We start from the raw sequence: 24,482 nt of genomic DNA on the forward strand, positions 1-24,482 counted from the left end.
CTCCTCATGATATCGATTCTGAAAGTTTTGACCATTCCTCCATACAAAATTCCTTCCATTGCAAGATGTTTGTGGGATTGTTTGAGTGTACTACCTGTTTGAAATCCACCAGCACCATTACAATGGGGTTCAAATAAGGGCTTTGACTAGGCTAGTCCATAACTCCCCCTTTCTTCTTTTTGAGCCATTGCGGTTAACGGACTGGGGTAAAGCCAATAACCTGTCTCTGAATATAGACAAAACAAAGGAGATGATTGTTAACTTTAGGAAGACTAAGAGTGACCATCTGCCACTGAACATGGACGGCTCAACTGTGGAGGTCGTCAATAGCACCAAATTCCTGGGTGTCCACCTGGCAGAGAACCTCACCTGGTCCTACAACACCAGCTCTTTAGCCAAGAAAGCCCAGCAGCGGCTCTACTTCCTGCGTAGGCTGAGAAAAGCCCATCTTCTACCAGCTATTCTAACAACATTCTACAGAGGCACCATAGAGAGCATCCTGAGCAACTGCATCACTGTCTGGTTTGGAGATTACACGGTCAGGGGTCGTAAAGCCCTGCAACAGATAGTGAAGACAGCTGAGAAGATCATCAGTGTCTCTCTTCCTTTCATCATAGACATTTACACCAAACGCTGCATTCGCAAAGCCACCAGCATTGTGAATGACCCAACACACCCTGCACACTCACTGTTTTTTCTGCCATTGGGAAAAGGGTACCGAAGCATTCGGGCCCTCACCACCAGAATGTGTAACAGTTTTTTCCCCCAGTCAGTCAGATTCCTGAACACTCATGGACCGATCTGATATATGTGTTCTGCTCTGCAATGTTGCACATGGTTGCACACGTTTGCACATTTGTCTCACATGCACCTTGTTATATATTACGTGTCTTTATGTTATGTGTCGTGGATTCTTCATTGTCCTGCGTTCTATGTAGCACCATGGTCCTGGAGGAACGTTGTTTCATTTCACTGTATGCTGCACTACTGTATATGGATGAAATGACAATAAATAATCTTGAATCTTGCTGGCCGGATTTGTTAGTGTGCTTTGAAATCGTTATCCTGTTGAAAGGTCCATTTCCAGTTACACTTCAACTTTCACACAGATGCATTCTCTTCAAGCATACTTTGATATGATGTAGAATTCGTAGCTGACACGTTGACTGCAAGGTGTCAGAGCCCAGAGGCAGCAAAGAAATCCCAAACCATAGCACTTCAACCTCCAAGCTTCACTGTTGGTATGAGGTTCTTCTTCTGAAATGCTATCTTTAATTTGTACAAAAACATATCAACTGTTACTGTAGCCAATCAACTCTGTCTTTGATTCATATTTCCAGAGCACATTGTTCCAGAATGCCTTGTCTTTACCTAGATGTTCAATGACAAAATGTAGTTTTGCTCTAATGTTCTTCTTAGCAAAGGTTTTCATCCTGGCACAGCTCACATGGAGGTCAACTTTATAAACTTTTTTTCTGGCTGTAGATGCATGCATTTTGACACCACCTTTTGCAAGAGTTGCCTGCAAATCCTGGAATTAAATTTTGGGGTTCTGTCAGTATCAAAAGGTCAGCTCTTGGGCTGTACTGGATAAAGTTGTTTGAAGTCTGTGTCACTTGTAAGTGATATTTCTTACAGTGGGATGATTGATTTCAAATAATTTGGCAATCGTTTTATATCCCTTGCTAGACTCTTAGGCATCCACATCTTTTGGAGGGTCTTAGAGAGCTCTTTTGATCTTGGCATGATAACATCACACACGTTAACAGTGAGGAGAATATTAGACCCTCAATATCTGCGCTTCAAATAAGACAGGGTTCACCTACATACTCCCTAAAGAGGTTCTATTCATTGGCACCTCATCTGGAACATCTGATACTAATGTGATAGACGTGAAGTAGCAATAAATGTAGAGGTGGACATGCTTTTTTCAGGTGACAAATCTGCATTTTTGTTAGTTTATTCATTCCCATAATTAAAAAAATATACAGTGGTGTGAAAAACTATTTGCCCCCTTCCTGATTTCTTATTCTTTTGCATGTTTGTCACACAAAATGTTTCTGATCATCAAACACATTTAACCATTAGTCAAATATAACACAAGTAAACACAAAATGCAGTTTTTAAATGATGGTTTTATTATTTAGGGAGAAAAAATCCAAACCTACATGGCCCTGTGTGAAAAAGTAATTGCCCCCTGAACCTAATAACTGGTTGGGCCACCCTTAGCAGCAATAAGTGCAATCAAGCGTTTGCGATAACTTGCATTGAGTCTTTTACAGCGCTCTGGAGGAACTTTGGCCCATTCATCTTTGCAGAATTGTTGTAATTCAGCTTTATTTGAGGGTTTTCTAGCATGAACCACCTTTTTAAGGTCATGCCATAGCATCTCAATTGGATTCAGGTCAGGACTTTGACTAGGCCACTCCAAAGTTTTCATTTTGTTTTTCTTCAGCCATTCAGAGGTGGATTTGCTGGTGTGTTTTGGGTCATTGTCCTGTTGCAGCACCCAAGATCGCTTCAGCTTGAGTTGACGAACAGATGGCCGGACATTCTCCTTTAGGATTTTTTGGTAGACATTAGAATTCATGGTTCCATCTATCACAGCAAGCCTTCCAGGTCCTGAAGCAGCAAAACAACCCCAGACCATCACACTACCACCACCATATTTTACTGTTGGTATGAGTGGTTTCTTTTGCGCCTAACGGAAATCTGCCATGCAGGCAATCATTGAGATGTTTCTTTTGCCCAGTCTCTTTCTTATGGTGGAGTCGTGAACACTGACCTTAATTGAGGCAAGTGAGGCCTGCAGTTCTTTAGACGTTGTCCTGGGGTCTTTTGTGACCTCTCGGATGAGTCGTCTCTGCGCTCTTGAGGTAATTTTGGTCGACCGGCCACTCCTGGGAAGGTTCACCACTGTTCCATGTTTTTGCCATTTGTGGATAATGGCTCTCACTGTGGTTCGCTGGAGTCCCAAAGCTTTAGAAATGGCTTTATAACCTTTACCAGACTGATAGATCTCAATTACTTCTGTTCTCATTTGTTCCTGAATTTCTTTGGATCTTGGCATGATGTCTAGCTTTTGAGGTGCTTTTGGTCTACTTCTCTGTGTCAGGCAGCTCCTATTTAAGTGATTTCTTGATTAAAACAGGTGTGGCAGTAATCAGGCCTGGGAGTGGCTACGGAAATTGAACTCAGGTGTGATACACCACAGTGAGGTTATTTTTTAACAAGGGGGCAATTACATTTTCACACAGGGCCATGTAGGTTTGGATTTTTTCTCCCTAAATAATAAAAACCATCATTTAAAAACTGCATTTTGTGTTTACTTGTGTTATATTTGACTAATGGTTAAATGTGTTTGATGATCAGAAACATTTTGTGTGACAAACATGCAAAAGAATAAGAAATCAGGAAGGGGGCAAATAGTTTTTCACACCACTGTATGTGTTCAAATATATCTTGTATCGGTAGGCACTGTTTGCATTAATGTTTGCCTGTTCAGATACGTTGAAAAAGTTATCAGTTTTAATGTGGTGTATTTACTTTTTCACATGACTGTATATCATAGGCTTACACCTGAAATTTCCATTTCTGAGCCTTGATTCAGAAAAGTCAACCTTTAATTAGGCATTTAATTAAAAATGGTTCCAAGTATTCAGTCTCTCATGCATTTTACATGGCATCTCTTTTTAGTGAAGAGCAGCAAAATGGCATGATGATTACAGTTCTACAGATTCTTCCTCACTCATCTAGGCTTCTGGATTCATTCTCAGGTCTTGGGTTTGACACCAGGGCCCAGTTGTTCTTCACGTGGAGTCTGCACCATCTCCTCTCCATGTCTGCCGGGGTTTTTCTCTGCATAGTTAGGTTTTCTTCCCATTTCCCAAAGCTGTGTCTGAATTAGCAGTGCTAATTTGGCCCCGTGCAAGTGTGTGTTCTTGCTCTTAGATGGGCTGGCCTCCCGTGTATGGCTTTTTTTTTTTTTCTTCCCTTGTGCCTGATACTGTTAAGATAGGCTCCAGTCCTCCACAACCTGAGATTAAAATGTTTCTTACTGAATGCTTTACCACTAACTTCCATAGGATTCAGTTCTAGATTTGGCTGATTACCAGGAACCACAACACTTAATTCTCGAGCAGCATAACACAGATGGTTTTTAGAACTCTGTAATCATCAAATACAGCAGAGATTTAAAAAACCATGACCCTTTCTGATCACAATGTCCGCTACATAACATTGAAAAATAGATGCAGTCATTCAGTCTGTTTCATGTGGTGCCTCTTACAGCAGATAGTTTGATTTTCTTGGGATCACAAACATCTATGTAGTACTGAAAGTATGTGGGTAATTTATGGGCTTTGAAGGTGGCAATTGTGTCAAATATTTAGCTCTTAGTTATTGAGCAGTATGAGGCTACACATTTCACCACAAGTTTTGGAAAATTTGGTTCTGTTCAAATAAAAAAAAACATTGATGGCATATAGCTATTCCTTAGGCTTCTGTATAGTACATTGTTGTGCTTTTGTAATATATCCAAAGCTAATGATTTCATTATTTTATCTTTCAGCATTATTGAACTGGAAAAGGAAATTAACAACCTGCGCAGCGGCCTGAAAAATGTGGAAAATGTAAGAAAGATCATTGTTTCTAGACTTTCAACCTTCTGTTAGCTACCCTCAAACTGTTTCTGTTCATTTCATTGTATAAAGTAAAAAAAAAAAAAACAAAGACAAAAGTGTTTGATGGGAAGGAAGTCAGGGCGTCAAACCCCAAGCTGGTGCCACTTTTGTCTAATTTCCTTGAAAGTGGAGGTTGAGGGAGTGTTGGGGGAGTTGCTTTTTAGATCTCTTTCCTTCTTCCTTCCTGATGTGTACTTAAGGCCATTATCCATACTGGGCCTCAAAGTGCACTATCGGCTTAAGGAATTCCACAAACTATTCCTGCGCACATATATCTAGCAATGAAAGCTGCATACAGTACAGCGGCTGTTTTTTGAAAAGATTGACGTGCGTTATGTCTTTTTAAGGTATCACATAGGTTCATTTCAAGCCTGAGTGTTAAGATAACAGACTGCAGCCTCTGTGGTTAACATATATGAATTTAACAGCCTGATTTGCGTTTTATGGATGTTTTCTACTGTGGGGTGTTGTGAAATCTGATTTGTCAAGAATTTTCATTAAAAGAATTTTTAAATTAGCATCTGGCTGAAAAACACAACACAGTATACAGGGAGTGCAGAATTATTAGGCAAGTTGTATTTTTGAGGATTAATTTTAATATGGAACAAACACAGTGCTATCAGTCAATCCAAAATGTTAATAAACCTGAAACCTGAATGTTTCACAACGGAAATGTGAGTGTGAACATCATCAGGGGAATACATATGTGCGCACAATTATTAGGCAACTATTAGTGTGCAGATTTATTATGCAACTAAAGGAAAAATGAAAACTTTCTCATCTCACTTGTTTCTTTTCATCTGTTATAGTGAGAATAATAAACAAACACCTCAAAATTTACAAATAAACATCTCTGACATTTCAAAAAATCAATCAATCAATCAATGACCAATATAGCCACCCTTCTTTCCAATAACAGTCATAAGCCTTTCCATTCATGGAGTCTGTCAGTTTCTTGATCTGTTGACGATCAGCTTTTTGTGGAGCAGTGACTACAGCCTCCCAGACACTCTTCAGAGAGGTGTATTGTTTTTCTCCCCCGTAAATCTAGCGTTTAAGAAGTGCCCACAAGTTCTCGATAGGGTTTAGGTCAGATGAGGAAGGGGGGCCATGTCTACTGGCAGTAGGTTTGGGAGTTGATTTTGAGTTCATCTTCAATGCAAAAAGGTCCAACTAGCTCATCTTTAAAAATACCAGCTCATACCAGTACCCCACCTCCACGTTGGAGTGGAGCTCTGTGCCCATTACTGATCCACAGGTCCATCCATCTGGTCCATCAAGAGTCACTCTCATCTCATCGGTCCATAAAACCTTTGAAAAAAATCTGTCTTCAGATATTTCTTGGCCCAGTTTTGACGTTTCAACTTATGTTTCTTGTTCAGTGGTGGTTGGGTTTCAGCCCTCCTTACCTTGGCCATGTCTTTGAGCACTGAACACCTTGTACTTCTGGGCACTCCAGGTAGGTTGCAGCTCTGGAATATGAAAGTACTGGAGGATAATGGGTTCCTGGTAGCTTCACGTTTGATTCTTCTCAAATCTTTGGCAGCTAATTTGCGTCTTTTGTTCTCAACACGTTTCTTGCGACCCTGTTGACTATTTGCAACAAAATGTTTGATGGTTCTGTGATCACACACCAATATCTTAGCAATTCCAAAAGTGCTGCATCCCTCTGAAAGACTTTTTACAATTTTTGACTTTTCAGAGTCAGTTAAATCTCTTTTTTGGCCCATTTTGCCTGAGGAAAACTAGCTGCCTAATAATTCTGCACACCTTGATATAGAGTGTTGATCTCCTTAGGCCACACCCTCCCTCATTACACAAATACACATCACCTGACGTGCTTAAATCCAATAAGCATTCAAGTTAATACAGCTTGGAGTTGGAATATACGCATAAAAATGATGATATGGTCAAAATACTCACTTGCCTAATAATTGTGCACACAGTGTATAGGCACACCATCTTCCATTAGGTCAATTTAGTACTTATTCAATTATTTATTCATTTTTTGTGTGTGTGTTTTATTCTCAGCTTGTGTAAATAAAAAAATAAATGTCTATCATGCTGGTTAGTGCTACATTGTCAAATTGGAAAACTACAGTGTTTATAAAACCACTCCCTGAGTGACATAGTTACCCAGCCTGTCACACTTTCATCTCGGGCTACTGAGACGGATAATCTGGTGTACCGCCCTGAAAAGTAATGCTGGTTGGTGTACAGATCAGGGCAAGCAAAGGACAGTTTCAATGCTGTAAGAGTTTAGTTAGAAAATATATTTATTATAGTCCAAATATATACCATGGGTCAGTAAGGCAGAGGTCGAAAGACACAAAACGGCAACATACAATTCAGAACACAACACTAGATTGAAGCAGAATAATAAAAAAAGAACAGACTAAAACACTAAACATCAAAGACCCTGTCACATTATACAACATTTTCACTTATGCTATCTTAAGGGGTCGGAGGCAGTAGCAGCGCTCTTCCCGTGGCCTTTAGTCATGTAGTGTGCCATCCTTGGTGACTCAGTTCAGGCAGCCCAACAGTCACTTAGATAAAATCAAACAAGTTTACTGAATCCTATGGGTGGGCTATGTGCATGTGAGAGCCGACAAGCAGTGAGCACTCACCCTGTAGTACAATGCATATAATGAAGCTACAAGAAATATGAAAAACTGGTGTCTTGAACCTCTGATACAGAAGAGAGACTCGTCTGTCTGATATCTTGTGTTTTCCATACCAAGATAGAGTGCAAAAATAATGCAAAAAAAAAGGGTGAGATTGCAATTGTGCAACTGGACTTGCCATGCCTGGAAAGTATTTATACTGCACCGGCTATGAACGGCAGCACTTCATTGGCTGTCAGGAAAAAGGGTGAGCTTGTATACTTTGAAAATGTCATTGAGTAATTATAGTCACACTAGTCATGTATGTAATCTGTCATTCTCAGGCGACAAGATCAACAATGCGGTTGTGAAGTTTGGCATCCCTTCCAACTACACGTCATGTCCTGTGATGCTGGCTTAAGTAATAAAAAAGAAAGTGCTTGTCTGGAGGCCTTCACAAGGCCCAAAGCTTCAGCAAAATGCTCAGGGCAGGATCCCAACTTAATTTCTTGGGTCATCCCCGCATCATATGACTGCAGCACAAATAGCTTCACTAGGTAACAGATACTGATAGGAGGTGCTGAGGGCAAAATGCTGGCCTAGCCAGTTCCTTAGACGTTTGAAGAAAGTAAACCAAAGATGCAGTAGCTTTGCAGCTCTCTAGCAGCTCACAGAAAACCAAATAAAAATAAAAACAAGGAATATATTGATTTCTTTCTAAGGAAGCCATTCTGAATGTCACAATTGATGCTCATGATAATCATTTGTTTAAATATGAAAAGGCAACATAGGGCTTTGTATCAAAACATTTTAAGAATATCTTTAAGGCACAGAGGTTTTTTAGGGCCGGTTTATACTTCACGCTCAGAACGCGTACCGCCCGCATCATGGCTGCCACGTGTTCCCAGCGTTCATTTCACGTGTCCTCTGAGCAGGTCCTCAGAAATTAGCGTGACGCATGCGCGAGTTGCAGTACCAGCAAAAAAAGTTGGGGGGCGCAGTGTGCTAAAAGTCGGAACGTGACGTCAGTGTCTCTGTTTATTATCTACAGTGGTGAAGCAAAATGCCGACATACAGATGCATTCGTGATGCTTTTGTATTCAAGCGTCGCATATTCCCGATCGTAATGACACGATACATTTTAAAAGTCTCATATACCATCTTTTGTGCCGTCTTTTTTTTCTGCAACTTCACAACAGCAACATAATGTATAGCGCTGTATTTGAGCCACTGAGAAAAAAATAAAGGACACGGTGAAAACGTGTATTTTGTGATTAAAGTGGATATTTCGGCTTTAATCTCGAAATGTCCACTTTAACCTCGTAGTTTACTTTATCATTAATGCAGACCATCGTAAACGTCATCCCAGTTTTTAATCGCTATGAGCTTCTTGGACCTGACAGTAGCGGCAAGCAGCAATAGATCGCCACACAGAACAAATTAAATGTATGATATTCCAACTCTCTGCACATTTAGAATCTTTAGATTTGTACTTGATACCACTTTCATGATGAAATGCATTAAAGTGTGTATGTTACATTTTACATGTAATTTCGTTTAAATAATGAATACTGTTAATAATTACACACATGGGGGGAATAATTACACACATGGGGGTGTCACGGTGGTGGAGTGATAGCAGTGCTGTCTCGCAGGAAGTTAGTTATGTTGCTGGTGTTTCCTGCTTGTATTCCACACTGTGCTCCGGTTTCCTTCCAAAGTTATTCAGATTGGGGATTTGGTGCCGCTAAAATGACGCTAGTGTATGCAAGTGCTTGTATTCACCTTGCGATGAGCTGAGACCTCGTCAAGGGATTGTTTCTCAGTCATTCCCAATGCTTGCTGGAATTGACACATCCCTGTATTGATGGATTTAATCAATAAACATAATTTTCAGAGATATTGCGGTAAGGTGTCATCAGAATTTAATGAGTGTTCTAGGCAATTCACAACACAGAGAAGCCGAACATGTTCTCACCATGATAATATCTCGCACTGCCACCTGGTAGATTCCTCCAGATTTACGTAAAGTATGCGCGTAAGTACGAACACTACAACGCTTGCGTAGCAGGAGCGTCCGCTGCAGCATGCGTCACGTGAAGTATAACTCCGGCCTAAGGGTCTTCATTTATTTATTTATTTTCCGTCACGATACTGTGTTCTAAGCAGACATGTATGCACATTATACAAAGCCTAGTTAAAATGCACTTTTTTAAAAGAATGCATTCTCTAAAACTGGCCGGTTTTCTTACCCTTGTAGTCAGTTTTAGCAGTGAATGTCTTCCAGAGTTTTTCTCCAAACACAGTGCTTTCCAGCCCACCTCACAAACGGGTGCAAGTCAAGTCAAGTTGGGGAGCATTAACTGGTACAGTGCGTTCCCACACCCCACTACACTGCAAAACAACTCTGGATCCCGGTTTGCAACCCCCCCAGGCAGACACGCGGTCCAGTCCCACCCTCCGGAAATGACCCTCTATCTGCCGTAGCTAGGTGTTACCTGGGTGACCCCTTGGCCTGGTTCAGCCACTAGGGTCCCCAAAAATGAGGATCTTACGAGCCAGGTCACCCTCTGGGAAACGCACCACATGGCCGTAGTGCTGTAACTCACGCTCCCTCACAATGCAGGTAATGTGCCTCATTTGGGACTCCATGAGCAACCGCTCATTCGACACAAAGTCAAACACACAGTACCCAAGGATTTTCTGGAGAGACACAGCACCAAAGGAGTCCAGTCTTCATCTCAGGTCACTGGATAGCGTCCATGTCTCGCAACCATATCAATCGAATCAATCAACAACAACAACAACATTTATTTCTATAGCACATTTTCATACAAAAAAATGTAGCTCAAAGTGCTTTACAAAATGAAGAATAGAAAAATAGAAGACACAATAAAAAATAAACATAAGTCAACATTAATTAACATAGAATAAGTAAGGTCCGATGGCCAGGGTGGACAGAAAAACAAAAAAAAAACTCCAGAGGCTGGAGAAAAAAAATAAAATCTGTAGGGGTTCCAGACCACGAGACCACCCAGTCCCCTCTGGGCAATCTACCTAACATAAATCAAACAGTCCTCTTTGTATTTAGGGTTTTCATGGAAGGACCTGATGATGATGGTCACGTAGACTTCTTGCTTTCAGTCCATCAATGTTGGAGCATCATGATGCTTTGAGTAGGTGGTGGTGGCGCAGGCCGCCACCACAAAGAAACCGGAAAAAGAAACAGAAGAGAGAGTTGGGGTCAGTACGGATTTTGGAGCCACTGTGAATAGTTATTATGATGAATTGAACATACAGAGTATCAGGATTAAGATAAAGTGAAGTTATAAAAAGGCCATGTTAAAGTAATGTGTTTTCAGCGGTGTTTTAAAGTGCTCTACTGTATTTGCCTGGCAAATTCCTATTGGCAGGCTATTCCAGATTTTGGGTGCATAACAGCAGAAGGCCGCCTCACCACTTCTTTTAAGTTTAGCTTTTATAATTATAAGGAGACACTCATTTGAAGATCTAAGGTTACGATTTGGAATATAACGTGTCAGGCATTCCGATATATAAGATGGAGCAGATTATTTAAGGCTTTATAAACCATAAGCAGTATTTTAAAGTCAATCCTGAATGACACAGGTAACCAGTGTAGTGACATCAAAACTGGAGAAATGTGTTCGGATTTTCTTTTAGCAAGACAGGAAGCACCAGGACTCTAAAGACTTTGACCTTCGTCCTTTTGCATGGAAGTTTAATTGGTGACTACATTTTGGTCTAGCATGAGCAAGTGGGTGCCCTGGTTTGCTGTCCAGGTTTGATTTTTACTTTTATTTCAGTGCTGCCAGGATAGGCATGGGCTGCCCACAACCTTAAACTTAATAAAGAGGTTAGAGAAATAATTCATATTTAGCTTGCTATGGTCAACAATACAAATTATTTCATTAAAAGATTACTTTGCCAAAAACCCTGAGTGCAGCAATGTATGAAAATGAATGTGGTACTGTAAGTAATATGTATTTCACACTAAATTTAAGAAAATTTGCAACTTTATTTTAGCCTGGTATTCCTTCAGTCTAGCAATCTGCCTTTATTTACTATACTACTTTTGATAATGAAGCCTGAGCACACGAGGTTTGGCATGCCGGCTTGTATCTCTGCCTCGTGGCTCTTGGATGTCCTGGGGTGGTTCAATGCAGCAGGAATGCTGTTCTCCGTTTTCATGTTCTTTGTGTTGATTTCTTTTGGATTCCTCCTGTTGTTCAAAGATCTGCTGTGAAGTCAGTCAGAGATACAAAAATCACCCAGTGTGTTTGTTTTGTGTTAAACCGTTCTGTACTCATGTCTGTTACTAAAAGCATCAAGTCCACTTCAAAGCCAGCATTTAACAAGGGCAGTTGTATTGTTTTTTGATGTAGTAATACATATACTGTATATTTGTAATATTGTATATATGCTGTTTTTAATCTTTTTACCTGCTCACTGCAATGCTAACCATGCAAAAGCAATGTGGGTAACAGATTGATCATGTACCTTGGCCTTGTTTTTGTACAATTTTTTTTTCCACTTGGAGTTGACAGACTAGTATTAAGGTTAAGATCATCTAGTTCTACACTGGTTGGGATGGAGGCATAAATGTCAGCTTTCTAGCCTGCAGTCAGTGTTGGCTGGATGGCCTTAACCCAGCTGTATACTTTGCTAAGAGCTGAACGTCTTGACCTACTGTCTTATTAACAGCTCACCTGGAGTGTATTTTTGCTGCCTTTTGCTTAGCAATTTTCTTTTCATACATGTCTTACAGGAGCTGGAATACCAGAAGGGTCAAACCCAGCAATCTGGAGACAAGTTTGTGTCCGTGGTTAGCCAGTTCATCACTGTGGCAAGTTTTAGCTTTTCAGATGTGGAAGACTCCCTGTCAGAAGCCAAGGAGCTGGTAGGTTCTTTTTTTTCATTATTTATTGGATGATTGCCCACTCATCCCTTAAGAGATGCTATCCCCTAAAATGAACAAAATAACAACAATAAAATAACTTTTACAGTGAGGTTCAATGGGGACAGTCATGTTTCTCATGTTGCATAACTGAAATGTCATGTATCCCAGTCATATGTTCATAACGTCCCAAACACTTGTAATTTTTGATGAAATATTGTTAAATAAATTCTCATTTACTTATTTGGCTAATGCCTTTATCCAAGGAGACTTGCAACATACGAGATAAAATAGATTGTTTCTTTTTTTTTTTTTTTTACTCATTAGGGCACAGACAAGTGAAGTGACTTGCTCATGGTCACACAGTGTCAGTTGCAGGGTTTGAACTCACATCATCAGGATTGGAAGTCCAAGCCTTAGCCAGTGTCTCACACTTCCTGCCCCTCACAACATGTATAATAAATAAATAATTAGCTTCCAGAAAAATGAGTTCCTTAGGTCCTCAGTGAAGCCCATTATTTCTGAAATCCATGAAAAAGTAATCACCGAGAACAATGTGAGGTAACAAATCCAATGATTTTCTTTTTTGGATGGAGTGTCCCTTTATTATGCAGACCTGTGGGCCATCTTTTTTTTTTTTAATGTTCTGGGTTTTCATGCACCTCTTTCAGCAGATGCTAAAATCTCAAAGCTTGGTAATTCCCTGTGTCTAAAACCGACCCCGCCATTTACAGTGACTTGATATAAAAATGCTGTCTTTATTTGCCTATATGTTGAAGAGCGTCTAGTTGGATATTAATGCAGTTAGTGCCATTCCACATTGTCGAATTACCAATAGGAGTCAAATTATTATACCCTCTGTCAGTGATTAAAACAATCACAGTATTTTCCCATTCGCTGGAACTATTATTGGTTTATAAGGCCAGTAATGTCACGTGCAGAGAGTACAATGAAATTCTTGTTTGCACTTATTGATCAACAGGCAGCACTTTGCCATGATTACTGAGTATAGCTGCTTACCTTGAAACTCCATCTTTCTTCCCTGAAAAATGTCTGAACCGATTGTTCTCCTACAATGGAATAAACCTTTCCACCCTGATCTCAACACCAGTAATCCTTTCAATAGCTTGAAAACTTAAGGTTGTCTGGGGGAAAAAAAATAAAATATGCAAGCACTGTTTATCTGTGGGCGCCACGGTGGCGCAGTGGTAGCGCTGCTGCCTCGCAGTTAGGAGACCCGGGTTCACTTCCCGGGTCCTCCCTGCGTGGAGTTTGCATGTTCTCCCCGTGTCTGCATGGGTTTCCTCCAGGCGCTCCGGTTTCCTCCCACAATCCAAAGACATGCAGGTTAGGTGGATTGGCGATTCTAAATTGGCCCTAGTGTGTGCTTGGTGTGTGGGTGTGTTTGTGTGTGTCCTGCGGTGGGTTGGCACCCTGCCCGGGATTGGTTCCTGCCTTGTGCCCTGTGTTGGCTGGGATTGGCTCCAGCAGACCCCCGTGACCCTATTCGGATTCAGCGGGTTAGGAAATGGATGGATGGATGGATGTTTATCTGTATTGATACTTACTCATTGCAGTAAAGCAAAATCTACCTCTTTCACCAAGTGAGGAAAAATAATGCTGTTAAATATTTCTTTGAATACCATACCCCTATATAAAATATGCCAGAGTCTAGCTTTGCTGTGATAAATATTTTATCAGAGATTGGCATTTTTTTTTTTTTTTTGCTAAGAGGGTGTTATATGTCTGTGAGTGTATTAAGAAAGAATTTGGGATGTGCTCTCCGAATTTACTTTATGGTTTTACTTTGTACTCGTGGTAATAAATCTGAACAAGTAAGCACACACTGCTGTAGGAGGCAAGTCTGTTGTTTCAACCATCCTTCTAAAAAAAGGATGGCAAGTGTACGGCTGAAGCGAATGCCATTCAGTGTACTCCTCCTGATATGTCCTCACTTTAAAGAACACTTTGTACTCGATGTTGCTACTCTGAATTTAATTAATTTGGTCAGATGATGGACGGACGTTTTAAAGAGTTTATTTGGTCACTGTGAAGGCTGTTTCTCAGCTTCAGAAAGCAATAACATGCTGGAAAAAAGAAGTCTGGTTTTCCTCACTTCAGTTACACGCTCTTGGTAACAAGTTTCGTTTTAGTGTTAAGTATGGTTTATCCAGTCTTGCATATTTTTAAACATTAAGTAATTTAGTATATACACTACCTTCTGAAAATATTCAGACCCTTTCACTTTTTTTCACATTTTGTTTTCTTGCAGCCTTGCGCTTAAATCAATTTTTCCACCTCATCAAGTAACACTCAATACCCCAGAATGACAAAGTAATAGCAGGATTTTAGGACTTTTTGCAAATGTAAGTTAAAAAAGAAAAACTCAAAAGCATTCAGACCCTTTTCTATGACACTTGAAATCTTACTCCGGTGCATCCTATTCTATTGATTGTCAATGATATGTTTCTACACCTTGTTTGGTGTCATTTGATTGGATATGATTAGGACGAAAAAATACCTGTCTGTAAAAGGCCTTGGTAAGAGTGGCGACCAAGAATCGGGTGGTCACTCTGGCTTAGTTCCACCAAATCAAAACTTACCAAAAAACAACTACCATGGCAGGAGTTCACTAAAAAGTTCAATACTCTAAGCCCAATTAGAGTTGACAAAAAGGCACCTAAACGATTCCTGGAGACTGCAAGAAACAAGATTCTCTATTCTCATGAAACCAAGATTGAACTGTTATGCTACACCACTAAGTGTCATATCTGGAAGAAGCAAGTTACTGCTCACTTCCTGCGCAATGCCAGTCCAATGGTGAAGAACGGTGGTGGCAGCATTTTGTTGTGGAGTTGTTTTTCAAGGACAGGGACTGAGAGACTAGACAGGGTTGAGGGAATGTTGAGATATCCCTAATGAAAACCTCCTCCAGAGTGCTTTGGTCCACAGAATGGGCCTAGAGGCTCATCAACTAGTAGAACAGTGTACAATGCAAGGACAATACAGGAGTGGCTTAGAGTCAACTCTCTGAGTGTCTATTAGTTGCCCAGACAAGAACCGAATTAAATATCTCTGGAGAGACATGAAGATAGCGCTCCACAGATGATCTCCATCCAACCTGACAGATGGACCTTTGGAAAACAATGGGTGAAAATCCTCAAATCCAAATTTGCAAAATCAGTTGTTTGATACCAAAGAAGACTCCAGCCTATAATGGCATGCCAAAGGATCTAATTATATATATATATATATATATATATATATATATATATATATATATATAATATATATATATATATATATATATATATATATATATATATATATATATATATATATATATATATATACAGTAATCCCTCCTCGATTGGGGGGTTGTGTTCCAGAACCCCCCGTGATAGGTGAAAATCCGCAAAGTAGAAACAATATGTTTGTATGTTTATTTTTATATATTTTAAGCCCTTATAAACTCTCCCACACTGTTAACATTATTAGAGCCCTCTAGACATGAAATATCACCCTTTAGACAAAAGTTTAAACTGTGCTCCATGACAACACATAGATGGCAGTTCTTTCTCACAATTAAAAGAATGCAAACGTATCTTCTCTTCAAAGGAGTGCGCGTCAGGAGCAGAGAATGTCAGACAGATAGAGAGAGCGTGACAGAAAAACAAACAATCAAAAAAATCAATACGTGCTGTTGGGCTTTTAAGTATGTGCACCGCGATAAAGCAGCCGCAAAGAAGGGAGCAATGTGAAGGTAGTCTTTCAGCATTTTTTAGAGGAGCGTCCGTATCCTCTAAGCAAACAGCCCCTCTGCTCACACTTCCTCCGTCAGGCGCAGAGAATGTCAGAGAAAGAGAGAGAAAAGCAAACAATCAAGCACCGCTCGGGAAGCACATTGTATATCATTGAGGAGTTTTACTTAATACGTAATACATGCTCTGATTGGGTAGCTTCTCAGCCATCCACCAATAGCATCCCTTGTATGAAATCAACTGGGCAAACAAACTGAGGAAGCATGTACAGTACTTTAAATTAAAAGACCCATTGTCCACCGAAATCCGCGAACCAGCGAAAAATCCGTGATATACAGTGGTGTGAAAAACTATTTGCCCCCTTCCTGATTTCTTATTCTTTTGCATGTTTGTCACACAAAATGTTTCTGATCATCAAACACATTTAACCATTAGTCAAATATAACACAAGTAAACACAAAATGCAGTTTTTAAATGATGGTTTTATTATTTAGGGAGAAAAAATCCAAACCTACATGGCCCTGTGTGAAAAAGTAATTGCCCCCTGAACCTAATAACTGGTTGGGCCACCCTTAGCAGCAATAACTGCAATCAAGCGTTTGCGATAACTTGCAATGAGTCTTTTACAGAATTCTGGCCCACTCATCTTTGCAGAATTGTTGTAATTCAGCTTTATTTGAGGGTTTTCTAGCATGAACCGCCTTTTTAAGGTCATGCCATAGCATCTCAATTGGATTCAGGTCAGGACTTTGACTAGGCCACTCCAAAGTCTTCATTTTGTTTTTCTTCAGCCATTCAGAGGTGGATTTGCTGGTGTGTTTTGGGTCATTGTCCTGTTGCAGCACCCAAGATCGCTTCAGCTTGAGTTGACGAACAGATGGCCGGACATTCTCCTTCAGGATTTTTTGGTAGACAGTAGAATTCATGGTTCCATCTATCACAGCAAGCCTTCCAGGTCCTGAAGCAGCAAAATAACCCCAGACCACACTACCACCACCATATTTTACTGTTGGTATGATGTTCTTTTTCTGAAATGCTGTGTTCCTTTTACGCCAGATGTACGGGACATTTGCCTTCCAAAAAGTTCAACTTTTGTCTCCTCAGTCCACAAGGTATTTTGCCAAAAGTCTTGGCAATCATTGAGATGTTTCTTAGCAAAATTGAGACGAGCCCTAATGTTCTTTTGCTTGACAGTGGTTTTGCGTCTTGGAAATCTGCCATGCAGGCCGTTTTTGCCCAGTGTCTTTCTTATGGTGGAGTCGTGAACACTGACCTTAATTGAGGCAAGTGAGGCCTGCAGTTCTTTAGACGTTGTCCTGGGGTCTTTTGTGATCTCTCGAATGAGTCGTCTCTGCGCTCTTGGGGTAATTTTGGTCGGCCGGCCACTCCTGGGAAGGTTCACCACTGTTCCATGTTTTTGCCATTTATGGATAATGGCTCTCACTGTGGTTCACTGGAGTCCCAAAGCTTTAGAAATGGCTTTATAACCTTTACCAGACTGATAGATCTCAATTACTTCTGTTCTCATTTGTTCCTGAATTTCTTTGGATCTTGGCATGATGTCTAGCTTTTGAGGTGCTTTTGGTCTACTTCTCTGTGTCAGGCAGCTCCTATTTAAGTGATTTCTTGATTGAAACAGGTGTGGCAGTAATCAGGCCTGGGGGGGCTACGGAAATTGAACTCAGGTGTGATACACCACAGTTAGGGTATTTTTAACAAGGAGCAATTACTTTTTCACACAGGGCCATGTAGGTTTGGATTTTTTTCTCCCTAAATAATAAAAACCATCATTTAAAAACTGCATTTTGTGTTTACTTGTGTTATATTTGACTAATGGTTAAATGTGTTTGATGATCAGAAACATTTTGTGTGACAAACATGCAAAAGAATAAGAAATCAGGAAGGGGGCAAATAGTTTTTCACACCACTGTATATTTAGATATGCTTACATTTAAAATCCGCGATTTTCAAAAATTTCTAAACTCCAGTTTTTCTATGTCATTCCAGGGTATTGAGTGTTGCTTGATGTGGGGGAAAAATAATTTCAATGGTTTTACCACAAGGCTGCAACATAACGAAATGTAAAAAAAGTGAAGGGGTCTAAATACTTTGTAAAGATACTGGTAAACCTCAAAGTGCTGTGGATATGAACACAGCACTGAAAAGTAATGGAGTTTTTCATTTTTAATTAATGTTTTAACAAGTGGTAAACATGGTGGTACCGTGCTTTGCTCTGCTGCCACATGGCTTCAGTGTTCAGGGTATGAATCCTGTGTCCATTCATCTGCCTGTGTGGAGAGTCTTCAGTCTCCCCAACTTTGGTTTTCCTCCCACATCCCTGACATGTCTATGTTGGGTTAATTAGTAATTCTAAATTGGTTCCTTGTGAGTCAGAGTGTGGGTGGGCTCTGTGATGGACTCCCTCAATCCATGATTGGTTCCTGCCTTGAGTCTGTCGATGGTGGAGAAGCTTTGGCCCCTCAGGACCCTGGATTAGATTCAGTAGCTTTGAGAGTGTTATGTGCTTCATTAACACACACATTTGCACAAGGGTCCCAGAGGCTGTGTTTGAGAATCCCTTAAACTGTCAGATGGTAGCTGTTTTTGTAATTGCTGGTTGCCTGCCAGCCTGACCCTTCTTAGAAATGGTTATTATCATAGAAGAAAACAATTGAAGCTTTCAGTTTGAGAACTTTTTTTCATGTTTTGAAGAAATAAGCAGTTAACGTTTAAAAAGGAACTGTCTTTATCTGAAGCACAAACACATTCTCTAGGCCATGAAGGAAGTGTGTACATTTATGTATTTCCAGGGTGCTCTAGACTCCATGAAACCAGCCACTTCAAATGGTCTGAGTGCAAGTAGGAGTAAATGGTGGGCCAGTGGTACGATTTGAATCCCTAACCCCCCCCCTGTCTCCTTACCAATCTGGTTGTTTTTCTAAATATTCTGATGGCCTGATTCAGATTATGGAAGTGAGTTCAGAATGTTCTCACAGTTCACTGGATGGCACTGTAGGAATGAACAGAACATGGAAAACGTCTCAGGTGACTTTGATTCAAATACAGCTTCAATCCAAGATTAGTCTGCAGTTTCAGTGTCTACATTTTCTTGTTTATATCACTAACCTTTGTGACACACGTGCTTCCCTCTACCTGGATCAAACTACAGGCTGTTAGATTGGACTATGGAAACTAGGCTTGGGGAGTGAAAACAGTACTTGTTAAATTATGCGCCATTTAATAGTTCAGCTAAATAAAATCCCTACGCTTCCTATGGGAGTTGCAAAAAAAAAAAGCTAAAACACATTTGGTTTTAATATTGCCTCCATATGGCAATGATAAATTTACGTGACATCAAAGAGACATTGAAAGTAAGAGTTCCTCCTCTCCAGTCAAGGTTTACTGCACGTTTTATGCTTGTGGTGCCTCTAAACTACAGTATGTAGCTTCCTTGTGTTTGATCCTGTTCATTTGTCTTCTATTTATGGTATAAACAATCCATATGAATATCATCATGTTCACGCAGGAGAGCTCTTTTAGCTCAAATGTAACAGCACTTCTTTTTCAGTTTGGCCTCCGCACCCCCCTTCGTCCCTCAGAACAGACAGATTAGGTAATTGCAGAGGTTTTTCCTGACGTGTGAAGAGGGCTTTAACATCCATGTTGGTCTTAATTAAGTGGACAGTGTTAGTGAAATGTTAATGTGTGTCTGAATGGAATCCTGTAATTTCCATCAGTCATTCTTTGCTCAGCCTTGGTCAGTCTGACAGAATTTAGGAGGCTCACAAAGCCTGGCTCACTTTGAACTTTTATTTGAATTAAAAACATTTGGCAGTCTTCTTCTAAAAACTAAATATAGAATGTGTGCCACTGGGCCTTTTTTCCATAACTTTTTTACTTCTCTTGTAGTTAAAATTGTACCTTTATTAGTTTCACAATATTCAGTTGTAGAATCTTGATTTCTTACCTGTCTGATCTAAAATAAGTTAAAAAACCTTAGATTTTGTAATCTTCCATCTATTTTCTAATTGTCTTTTTTTTTAAGAAAATCACACTGGTAGACACAAATCTAGGCCTTTTTAAGGCCTTCCACCTTATATGTGCTAAAATACACTAGAAAGTAGCAATAAAATACAGGTACAATTCCGTTACAATGAACTGCCAGGGACTTAAAAAATATTTTGTTGTAATGAAAATTGTGTTGTAATGAGATTCTGTATTTGCCACTATAGTGCTTTCTTTAACTTGTGTCCAGGCGTTTGCAATCATTTCAATAGATTCTTTCGTGTTCATTTTAATCTCCTCCTGTCTACAAGTTATACTGATGAGAATGTTTCTCAGAATTTCCTTGCGATAATACACTTTCAGGGTGCGAATGATGCCCAAATCCAATGGCTGAAGCACTCCTGTTCAATTGGGTGGGAGGAATTCAACGCGAACATTATCTAAATCCGGAAGCATGCTGTGGGCAGCGCTGCAGTGATGCGACACAGAAGCAAATCCTAAAAGATCGTGGTCACGCTATAAATCCCTGTCTTGCACCCCAAAACACGAGGCTTAGACTTAGTACTTTAGCAAAACCAGCTTTATTCAGCTTGAAACGGGAAGTAGCTGTGATCCTACTGTTGATCCGGCAATGGATAAACAGTCTACCTCAGATGCAGTGATCACACTTTAGGACGTTCTTTGTTGTGTTGTCCAGTTGATGGAGGTCCCAAGAGAGTTTAAAAACCTCACATTTTCTTGAATGAGTGCTGCATTAACAGGAATGTTTCTTGAACGAGCATCCCTGAACCACATTAAAAACTGCTTTTTCAATGTCTTCAAATGCAGTAGTTCGCATACATTTGCAACCTGAGACTTTTCTTCTTTTTTTTGCTCGGCCTTTGAAGAAAGTTGACAGTGTCGATGGCTAAATTCCGAATTCACTGATAACGTCTTTTTTTCTTTTTGCCGCAATCAAGAGCTGCAAAGATTTAAAGGTTTCTTTTTCTAATATGAACTTTTTTTTTTTTTTTTTCTTCATTTCTGCTGTTTCTATAGGAGAGTGACAATGAGTTAAATTCCAATGGATATTTTTCAAATGTTGATGAGCAATAAGCAAAAGGTATCACTGAAAACCACCAAAAACAAAATAGCAAAAAAAAAATAAATAAAACAGTACAAGCAAAGTTCGAAGAAAGAAAAAAATTTTTACAGTGTTTCTGTTTAGGGATCGTTGTGCACAACTGAGCTGCGACCACAGAACTAACTGCTGTGTGGATGATTCATTCAGGCATTTCAAGGTCTTTTGGGCACTACATTGTAATGAAAGTATCTGCTGAATTTATTTCGTAGTAATGAGATTCCTTTAGACTTGTGTCATATGGGGAAACTGTTGGGACCGTAAAAATACTATTGTAATGAAAATTTTGTTGTAAAGATATTCATTGTAATGGAATTTTACCTGTATAAGTAAAGATATTCCATATTCAAGTATATGTATGTATGTACAATATTTTTTTGTGCTAGCTACCTCACTAATTTATGCCCTACAATAATATCCATAGTCTACTCCTCAGCATTCAGAATATTTTTTTTGTCAACCAGTTAAATATTGTTTTGCATTCACTTTCTGAGAATTCTTTATTTTCCTACCAAAATCGCTGCCAGTCCACAAATTAGCCCCTCACTTTTTCCATCTTTTCAGGTAATTTTTGCCACTGGTTTTGTTAGTTTTTTCAGTCTAAGGGAGGGGAAAAAGAAAACAAAAATACTGCATAGCCGAGTCTGTAAAAGGGAATGGGTCCCAACACAGATAAACTTGTCTGCTATAAGTTTGTGAATGTTACTGTTTATCACACTGAGCTTGAAACATGACAGCATGTTCAATCTGGAGCAGAACCAAAGAGACATGATTGCCAATGTAAATGTCAGGAGGGGCTGAGACGGCCATTCAGTCCAAGCCTACCAGATTGTGACCTTTTCCAACAACCATGTTTTTTTTCTCCAATGAGAGACAGAAAGAAGACTCCCTTTATCCATGCAGAGATGTGTCTGGGGTGCAGGGTGGGTGTGTCCCCCTTTTACACCCGAAAAAGATATAACGAGCAGCAGTAGGTATACAACTATAGGCCCTACCACCTTCTTGTGTATCCTTATTTGGTGGTGTTGCAGTGGGATAGCATCAGCACCTTGAAGCATTAGGATCATAGTTGCCATACAGTGATTCATTTGTGGAATGTTAGTGTTTACTGCTTGTTTATTACTATCATTTTATAGTTTTACGTTGGTATGATCTGTGGTGGGCTGGCTCCCTGCCCGGGGTTTGTTTCCTTCCTTGCGCCCTGTGTTGGCTGGGATTGGCTCCAGCAGACCCCTGTGACTTTGTAGTTGGGATGTAGCGGGTTGGATAATGGATGGATGGATGGTATGATAGAAGATCCAGTGATGAAATGTTCTTGCATACTTCATAGGGTTGTATATTGTGTGTGTGTGTGTGTGTGTGTGTGTGTGTGTGAGAATTACTAGTGGAAATTTAGAAAGGAGCACCCAGTATGGCTGTGATTTGGATAGGAGCATCATCTGACTGTGTTTAGAACATGATTATAAACGCAACTGGATACAACATGGTTTATTTCGTATATACAGGGCCACATGTTACAGCTTACTCCCATTAATTCTGCGTGTAACCTGTCTGTGCTGCAGTACAGAGCTGCACATGTAGATGATGAGTGTCCTCCTCTGGAATGCTAGTCCATGCCTTTTTCACCTGAATCCACAACAGTCAAGGTTAATCACAGGTGGTTGAACATGGGAGACACACCATCCAACTCCACCTCCCAGTATAGAGTTCTTACAGTATTAGCCATCCTTAACCCTGTCTGGGCCCTTTCACCTTTTGTCAGTGACTCATTTAGGTAACCCTCCCAACTTTGCATGTTTATTTTATGGGGTCATTTGTTATATATTAATGGCATATTTTGATTTATTTCAGTTCCAAAAAGCTGTAAAATACTTTGGAGAGGATGCAATGAAAATGCAGCCAGATGAGTTTTTTGGCATCTTCGATCAATTCCTGCAGTCATTCGGCGATGCTAAGAGGGAAAATGAAAATATGCGGAGGAAGAAAGAAGAAGAAGAACGTAGAGCCCGCATGGAAGCTCAGGTTGGTCATGATAATTTTGTGGTCCAAAAATTAATCCTATATGCAGTGGGTATAAGCACCACTTTTTCTTATGTTCTACAGGTATCCACCATTGAATCATTCACACATTATGAAGATAACTCCCATTACAGTTTCAGATTCCAGTAATATAATATAAATATCCTTATATGCCTTTGATCTTCTCTGTTGAGGCAATGCTCTGTCCGGTATCCCTTGCTTGCTGGAACTATTCAGGTCTTTTGAAGCCTTTTCTAGTTACAATATCATTTGGTGTAAGTCTTCTCCCTTGTCTCTTAATGGAATGTGCCATCAAGTCTCCTTGTCGTGCGTCATCCCTATATCTAGTTGTCTTAAGATATTGGGGAATTAATATTGCTACCTCAGTCTAAGGTATGTCTTCTAATCACTATCTTTGCAGATTTGAGAGACTCCTTTAACAATTGGTTCAAACTTTTTTTTTTTTTTTTACTTTTCCAATCTCATTTTGCCATAATTAAAAATGATCATTGTACCCCATTTTCATTTTATTAACTATATGCTGCCAATTCCTCATCCTACTAAACAGCAATCTGGCGAAGTCCCTGAAGGTTGCTGTGGAATAACAAGAAAATAAACCTTATGTATTGATCGAGTGCGGGTGCATTGCCGCCTGACCTTGGGGCCTATCTTGTCATATGCCATCAACATCTGTGGAAAAGCTGCCTTTTTATTTATTTATTTATTTATTTATGTATTTATTCTTTCCCTTATTTTACAATCCTCCTTGGCAGAGTATAGGAATCAGTGTACTGTGGACTTGTTAAATAATTTGGGTCCTTTGACGTTTCAGCCTTCACAGGCTCATTTTAATTTCCCTTGTTCTGCTTTCTTTTTCTACCTATAACTGCTAACAGTGCTCAGAACATGGGGGATTTCTCTAATCACCCCTCTACCAAACCACTCAATTTACTCTCCATTTTGTCCTTTGTTTCTCAAGAAAAAAACACATCTCTACCCTGCACTCTTTACTTTGTAAAGCATCTTACAAACCCCTGCTTTTGATTTCTCTCTGGTCCAGAGACCTTTTTCCTCTCTTTTCACCCCTCTCATGGCACCCCATTTTCTCCGGTGTAAGGTTTTGCTCTAGAAATCCAAGCTTATCAGCACACCTGATTCAGAAGTCTTCATATAATTTATCCTGTTTCCCAAAAAGCACCACCTGATGAGCCTCACTACTGATCGTCTGTATCAATTATGTCCCCTTGGTTTACCTGACAGTTTTTTCCCAAACATCTTTTCCCCTTTCGAACCACATACAGTAAGTGTGTCACCTACTATTTTCTTTTCTTTCTTTAGATATTTGGCTGTTGTCTCAAATCATTCTTCTTTTAA

The 24,482-nt window shown here is 39.9% G+C and overlaps 1 protein-coding gene across 3 annotated transcripts in view; it reads left to right on the forward strand.

The window, feature by feature from the left end:
- The window catches only part of daam1a (dishevelled associated activator of morphogenesis 1a), a 305,416-nt gene that overhangs the window by 275,443 nt on the left and 5,491 nt on the right, over window positions 1–24,482 (forward strand). For all 3 annotated transcript variants that reach the window (XM_039741919.1, XM_039741918.1, XM_039741920.1), the window contains 3 exons: window positions 4,571–4,631; window positions 12,075–12,206; window positions 22,941–23,111. In XM_039741919.1, the coding sequence (XP_039597853.1) occupies window positions 4,571–4,631; window positions 12,075–12,206; window positions 22,941–23,111 (364 nt within the window). The remainder of the gene's footprint in view (window positions 1–4,570; window positions 4,632–12,074; window positions 12,207–22,940; window positions 23,112–24,482) is intronic.

The sequence above is a fragment of the Polypterus senegalus genome, chromosome 18 (genome assembly GCF_016835505.1).
Source record: "Polypterus senegalus isolate Bchr_013 chromosome 18, ASM1683550v1, whole genome shotgun sequence".
NCBI lineage: Eukaryota > Metazoa > Chordata > Cladistia > Polypteriformes > Polypteridae > Polypterus > Polypterus senegalus.